The sequence below is a fragment of the Otolemur garnettii genome, unplaced genomic scaffold (assembly GCF_000181295.1).
Source record: "Otolemur garnettii isolate 467f Iridium unplaced genomic scaffold, OtoGar3 scaffold00007, whole genome shotgun sequence".
NCBI classification, from domain to species: domain Eukaryota; kingdom Metazoa; phylum Chordata; class Mammalia; order Primates; family Galagidae; genus Otolemur; species Otolemur garnettii.
The window spans coordinates 11847920-11855524 of NW_003852402.1; the positions used below are offsets into that span (position 1 = coordinate 11847920).

Sequence of the window (7605 nt, forward strand, 5' to 3'; positions counted from 1 at the left end):
TTTTTTTTTTGAGACAGAGCCTCAAGCTGTCCCCCTGGGTAGAGTGCCGTGGCATCACAGCTCACAGCAACCTCCAACCCCTGGGCTCAAGCGAGACTCCTGCCTCCGCCTCCCAAGTAGCTGGGACCAAGGCGCCTGCCACAGCACCCGGCTATTTTTTTTTGGTTGCGGTCATCATTGTTGTTTGGTCGGCCTGGGCTGGATTGGAACCTGCCACCTTAGGTGTATGTGGCTGGCGCCTTAGCCACTTGAGCCACAGGCGCCGAGCCCACCTGTGCATGTTTCAGCTTGCTCAGCTTGTCCATGTTGCCGGCAAGGGCTTCATTTGTTTCTGCCCACGTGGACTTTATGTTTCTTGATTTGTGTGAATCTCAAAACTTTCATAACAGCCCACTAGGAAAAGTTCAAGAATATGTAAACTGATCAGTGGTTAATAGAAGAATCACGGTCGCCTCTGGGGTGGGGTGAGCATTGCAGGGGCGGAGCGGGTACAAATGCCTTGCTTTGTATCTTGATCTGGGTGGTGATTATTTGAGTGATCCCTGTAAGGGAGGAAGAAAGTCCTTGGATTTCATAACGTTTCATGATATGTGCAATAACCTTGTTTTCCACATTCCCAACCAGAATATCACTCAACTCGTGGGGACATGGATTTACTGCTGCAGAAGCTGGTGGACAATGAGACAGAGAAGGAAAGTGAGGCCAGCATTGCTCGCTTTCATTTGCAAAGGTAACGGGAGAGCTGGGTTCCTGGGAAAGGGCTGGCTCTGCTGGGCTGCTGCAGACACCCTCATGACAAGGAATAACCGCCCTCTGAGGGCATTAGTGGCGATGTGGGCCGTCTCCCTACTAGTCTCCATTACTAGTATGTGAAAATATGTTCCTCTAGGGAAAACAATATTCCACAGAGTGAAACTAATTTTTGTTTTTTGAGACAGAGTCTCACTCTGTCACCCTGGGTAGAGTGCCATGGCATCATAGCTCACAGCAACCTCAAACTCTTGGGCACAAGCTATCCTCTTGCCTCAGCCTCCTGAGTAGCTACAGGTGCCCACCACAGTGCCAAACTAATTTTTTTGTTTTTTAGTAGAGATGGGGGTCTCACTCTTGCTCAGGCTGGTCTCGAACTCCTGAGGTCAAGCATCCACCTGCCTCAGCCTCCCAGAATGCTAGGATTATAGGACTGAGCCACCTTGTCAGGCCCCAAACTAAATATTTATTTATTTATTTATTTTAGAGACAGAGTCTCATTTTGTTGCTCTCGGTAGTGTGCCGTGGTGTCACAGCTCACAGCAACCTCTGGCTCTTGGGCTTAGGCAATTATCTTGCCCCAGTCTCCCAAGTAGCTGGGACTACAGGCACCCACCACAACACCCGGCTATTTTTTGTTGCAGTTTGGCTGGGGTCGGGTTTGAACTGCCACCCTTGGTATATGGGGCCGGCACCCTACTCACTGAGCCACAGGCGCTACCCCCAAACTAAATATTTTGGAGAATAAGTCAAGATTTAGTCAAGTACACAGCATCAGGTGGCCAAACTCTAAGGTCAGAAATCACCCTGTGCTGAGGCCACCCCTAGTTCATAAACCGTGAAGGAAGCCCTTGAGTGTTACAAATGAACAAAGTTCAGCCCAATTACCGGCTAATCAAGAGACATGGCACCACTAGCCTCCAGCACAGTGTGGGCAACAGATGCCTGCTGAGTCCAGCAGGTGAATGGTGTGTGGTGTCTCATGCTACTAGACTGCACTCTCACGTGATGCTGGCAGATGTCACTGCTTGAGACAGGGTATTCTGAGGCAGCGATGTCCACACGTGAGACGTTTGGTTTAACACATGAAACAAAACTTCATAGTTCATACACGGTGGCATCGTTGACCTTGGCAGCTACATTTCTATTTGCTGTTCCTCTTTATCCAGCACACTCTGTGGAACACAGGTTTAGACTGTGGCATCTGAAAAGTCTCGGGTTCCTCGGCAGGGCACCCCCTTTGCCTTCATTCTACCCCTTTCCTACCCCAAGCTCCTCAAAACCTTCTGTTCTGTTAACTGATTTACATCTGTCGATTAATTGGGTCTAAAGTTATTCTAAATGGTTCTCTTGGTGGTATGTTTGGTTTCTAATCTTTTCCATGGAGGAACTGTGTGTGTGTGTGTGTGTGTGTGTGTGTGTGTGTATAGAGAGAGAGAGGTTATTTGGAAGGTACTGTATTTCCGTGTGCCCACACCCTTCAGGGAGGAAGTCTTGACATTGACAGGTGAGGATGAGCAGAGTCTTAGGCTCTGACCCCCTTCCAAAGCTCTGTCTTCACCTCCCATATACATGGAGGAAAGCCCCCTGTGCTCTGAGGTTTTCAGTTCCCTCCACTAAAGAGAAAATGAGGTGGCTTGGGTCCCCCCAGAGCTCCCTCTAGCTCTGATGTTTGCCCTGGGCCAGGGCATCTGTGTCATCAGAACCCTCCCCCTAACCCCAGGCCTAAAGGGAATGCACAAAAGCCCCAGGTAGGAGAAAGTGTTCCGAGTTGTGGGCTTTGCTTTCAGCTGACACTGCTGTCCCAGGAAGGCCAAAGTCCTTCACACTTTGCCTCTTTGCCTCTTTGTCCCAAAGTTCTTCCATGAAGGACCAATCCTCTTTGCTTGATGGGTCATGTAGAGCTGGCCAAGAACAAAGAAGATGTTCCAAACATTAATAATAATTTATCTCAACCTTTTCAACGTTCAACTCCTGATAGAAGCAAAGGCACACCCAGAGTAGCTGAATTCAAGGTCATTGAAGTGGAGGATGTCTTATACTACATGGCCTCATCTCCCTCTGGCTCACCTGGACCTATATAAGCCCAGCCCCCCAACACCTGCTGTCCTCTTTCTCCTGTGTTCCCTGGGGCTCTTCCTCCACTGGTCCCAAGTTCTTTATCTGGAGCAGGTCTCTAGTGGTTCCCCATTGCCCTCCCTCCATGGCAGTGCCATCATCTCTCTAAACAAGGCTGACAACCCCCCTCAGGACTGACCTGCCTTCCTCATCTCTTTGGCCAAGGCTGAGGTCACCCTCATCTGTCCGTTTGTAGGTCCCTCTCACATGTTGTCTTTCTTCATAGAACAAGTAGTTTTCAGCAGAGGTTGAATTACTCAGTGAGGCTCTAGAACTGTCCAGGGAACTTTTCAGGGAGACTCAGGGAAGACTTGAAGTTATGAGTGAAAAGAACATCCAGAAGCCACCGGGGCCTAGGGAAGAGTTGGGCTTTCCCATCTGGGAAGTTGAAGCAAAATCTTTATTTCACTCATCCACAGAGACATGGATGACACTCCTTCAAGTGAAGATGAGGAACTAGAAGAGGTAGAACTGTCAGCTGAAGAAAAAATATTTTTGAGAGAGTTTCCCAGATTGGAACGAGATCTAGAAGAGCACATCAGAAAGTTCTATGCCCTTGCAGAGGATATTGATGCAACTCACAAAACATTCACCAAGACCAGCCTGGTGGCCAACTCCATTGCTGTCGTCTCTGGAGTCATGAGCATCCTAGGTTTGGCCCTCGCTCCAGCAACAGGAGGAGGAAGTCTTCTGCTCTCCAGTGCTGGCCAAGGTTTGGGGGCAGCAGCTGGTGTCACCAGCATCTTGACCAGCATGTTGGAACGCTCTCACAATAAAAAAGCCCAGGATCAGGCCAGCAACCTAGGGGTCATCCTTGACACTGAAGACCGAGAGGCTGAGGCAGACAAAGAGTTCTATGTTGTGCAAGCTGGCAAGATCACCTATGATTGTGCGAACACCATCAAGAATATCAAGAAGAACCTCCAAGTCCTTCAGAAAGCCAGAGCCAATCCCCGCTTAGCCAATGCTGCCAAGAACCTCATGACCACTGGCCAAGTCTCAGCCCAAAGGAGCCAGCAGGTGCAAAAGGCCTTTGGAGGCACAACACTGGCAATGACGAAAAATGCTCGCATGCTGGGAAGCGCAGTGGGTGCCTTCGGCCTTGTTCTGGACTTGGCTGCTGTATCAAAGGACTGGAAGGAACTGAAGGAGGGAGCAAGGATGGAGTTGGCAGAAGAGCTGAGGGCCGAGGCTCAGAAGCTGGAAAGGAAGTTGACAGAACTCACTCAGCTATACGAGAGCCTGCTGGAGAGGGTGAGGCCAATATTTCCCTCTTTGGGAAGGGCCAGGGTGGGGAATGTTCCTCAGGATGTGGGCATATGGTGGCTCTAGAGGTCCAAATATTATCAAGTATACCTTGAATATGAGGGTGCCTGTCATGAACAAACATGGTCATGTCTTCTGTTGTCCCACTGATATTCCTTAAGGCCCAGTTTTTAAGACCCATCCTGGTATCTGCAACTCTCCCACTGATTTGTTTCCTAGCTTTAAATAAGAGGACACTGAGCCTCAGGGAGTGTTTTGGACTGAATTGTGTTCTCCCCAAAATTCCTATGGTGAAGCCCTGAGCCCCAGCATGGCTGTATTGGAGATGACGCCTTTGGGAGATAATTAGGGTCAAGTGAGGCCATAAGGGTAGGGTGTGATCTGATGGAATGGGTCTCCTTACATCAGGAGGATGAAACACAACAGGGCCCTTCCTGTCACCTGTACCTGAGAAAGGCCATGTGAGGACATAGGGAGAAGGTGGCCCTTGGCAAGCCGGGAAGAAGACAGGCCTCACCAGAGCCCCTCCTGAATGGGCGAGTACCTCCATCTGGGACTTCCAGCCTCTAGAATTGTGAGAAAATTATTTTGTAGGCCATGCATCTGTGGTATTTTGTTATAGCAGCTGCAATAACTGAGACAGGGAGGTCATGTCACTTGCTAAATTTTTTAGTCTGTTCAGGCTGCAATAACCCAAACGCCTTAGACTGGGGAATCTGTAAACGATAGAAATGTATTGCTCACAGTGGTGGCTGCTGGAAGGCCAAGATCAAGGCACCAGCAGCAGAAGATTCAGTGTCTGCTGAGGGCTCACCCTCTGTGTCACAGACAGCACCTTCTTGCTGTGTCCTCACGTGGCAGAAGGGGCAAACGAGCACTCCCTCTGGCCTCTTTTATGAGGGCACTAACCCCCTTCTTGAGGGCTCTGCCCTCATGATTTAATCACCTCCTTAAAGGCCCCACCATTTAATTCTACTGTAGGGGCAGAGGAACTTTCTATACCTTGAAGTTTCCATAATTTGAATCTGTAAAATAAACTGACAATAGACAGATTAACAGGAGAAAAAGCATATAAATGTATTAATGTGCAAGTACATGGGAGTGACACAAAATATGAAACTCAAAAAAGGGCCATGTAGCTAAAGCTTAACTAGCTCCCTAAGCTACAAGAAAGAAACGGGGCTCTGATAGGGAGTGGAGGGTAAGGAAGGAGGAAGTGTGTGGCCAGGAAAGGTTCTTATCATACAGATACGGTCTCTCACCTAACAGCCCTTAGAAGAACAATCGGAAGAACAGGTGTGGTGTCTAAGGCATAGAGATGTTCAGTCTCCCTTCCTTTAATTAATTAATTTGCTGTACAAATTAATCTTTGCTGCTTAATGTAGATTCTAGGGAAGAGGAATCTTGGAATTCAAGGAGGAACCTCTTTTAATCATGTAAGGGAACTTCAGTGAGAGCCCCTCCTTGTATTTGGGGAGGGAAATGAGGGTGGGGCAGGAGCAGGCCAGAGAGAGACTTTGTTTTGGACTCTTATTTCTGAGGCATTTCAATCACATTTGTTCAAAGTATTCAGAGAGCCAAAGCGCCATAATTTGGGATACTTGTTTTCTGAGCCCCTAACACATTGAGGATGTCAACCTAAAAAAAAAGACATTAGAGAAAATATCCCTAAATATGTTGGATTTTCTTGGGAATAGAAACAAAGATCACAATCCAGAATGCATACAATGGCACACCACACTTGCCTTGGGTGGGGGGAGGGGAATGGGAACTTTGATTGGCAAAGAAGAGATTTACATAAGCTGCCTAGAAGCAGAGTTCATTGGTTCTAGAGGTTTGAAGCCAGAGTTATTGTCAATTCATTGGTGGAGGTGACACTACCAGGCAAGTGTTATCCTTTGAACATCTTATCTGGATTACTGCAGTTCTAGGGAACATCTGGCCATAAGCTTCCTCAAAGCAGGAGACACAGGAAAGAAAGTCCTTGGTTCTTATCTCAGACATGTAAGCATGGGTGAGCCTCCTCTCCTTTGGGCCTTCCCAGCCTCATTTTTTCTGGATCTGACAATAGTGATTTCATCCTGGTATCTGCAACTCTCACACTGATTAGGTCTCAACATCTGAATTTCGGGAGCACACCCAGTCCTTGAAGCCAGATAGTGGGAGACTCAGGATGCCAAACCCAAGAACCCTAATTTCTGAGCTTTTACCAACGCTGTGGTCCTGCACCCAAGGCTTTGGAGAGTTCCTGTGATTGGTGTTTGGTGGTTGTTTGTTTTACAGGAATTCATGCAAGAAAAATGGCCTCTGAGCAGACATTTGGAGGCCGCCATGATTGATCTAGTTTTGAGGGAGCCATAGGCCTCCAGCCAGACACCAGGAAGCAGGATCTCAGGTAACATGGAGGACCAAGGCCAGCTGAGCCCAGGGTAGAGCCTCTAAGTGGAACAAAAGGGGACCAGGGCGGGGGCCAGCAGAGGAAATACCCAGAAACTTACCAAATGGGAGGTCCGGGGGGACTTGGGAGGGAGGAATCCGCCTCAGAGGGCACCATCAACCTTGGCCAGTACGTGTGGTGAAGGCCATCTCCCCCATCACCACCATTATCCCTTTTCTCTCATTTAGTCCTGTACTTCAGTCCCATTCACTCACCTGCACGCAGGGGGTTCCTTACACCAGCCTCTAGACTCAGGGCCAAGGTATAACAGGAGGACCCCTGGGGGGAAAGGCATTTTGTGTTCTCACTTCAACTTACCTTCTCGTTGCCTCTCTGTGTCTCTTCCTCCCCAACCCTGGCAGTAATTGCTGACTCAAACCTTGCATCTGCACACAGAAGGATGTCCCTGGGACCTGCTCAACCCACTCCAGTGGGAAGGAAGGAGGCCCACCTTCTGCATCCCCCAGCCTCACTCCCTTCAGGACTTCAGAACCTGGAGTTTTCCTGCTGTCCAGTTCACTCATCTCAAGCATATTTTTTTCTTTTCTACATATTAGCTGCTATTTTTAAAGTAGTACATAGATATTAAATACTTTTCTTTAAATCCAGGAAAGTAGAAAATAAGCACATATAACCTCCTAAGGGTGACAATGTTAAGGGGGGTCTTCATACCATCTATATATGATATTGAAATGTTAAAAGAGCAAGCTGGACTCCATTTTGCTGTTTACCCCTTCTCTGTTCCATTTTATTACCCTCAAAACTGGTTCCTCTTGTTTACGCTTGTGATTACAGCCCTCCTGATTATAGATTTTTATGATCTTGCACTTTAAGACCCTTACCTGTAAGTTCCCCTCCCTGCATTCCCTCCTGAGGACACTGTGGTTTTGTACCTATGGTAAGAAAAATCACTAATCGCTCTCATTGTGTAAAATGATTAACTGCCCTATCCTTGTGATTCTCTGTACCCCTGTAACTGCTATTTGCGTTTCTGTAGTAATGTTTGCTTGCCTCCTCCCCCGCCTCCCGAAAAG

General features: G+C 48.1%; 1 protein-coding gene across 1 annotated transcript in view; it reads left to right on the plus strand.

Moving 5' to 3' along the window:
* The window catches only part of APOL6 (apolipoprotein L6), a 9969-nt gene extending 2843 nt beyond the window's left edge, over positions 1–7126 (plus strand). Inside the window, exons 2-5 of the mRNA XM_012801112.2 lie at positions 625–730; positions 3288–4122; positions 6418–6529; positions 6934–7126. Of these exons, the coding sequence (XP_012656566.2) occupies positions 648–730; positions 3288–4122; positions 6418–6495 (996 nt within the window). The 5' untranslated portion in view covers positions 625–647 and the 3' untranslated portion in view covers positions 6496–6529; positions 6934–7126. The remainder of the gene's footprint in view (positions 1–624; positions 731–3287; positions 4123–6417; positions 6530–6933) is intronic.
* Positions 7127–7605: the final 479 nt, after the last annotated feature.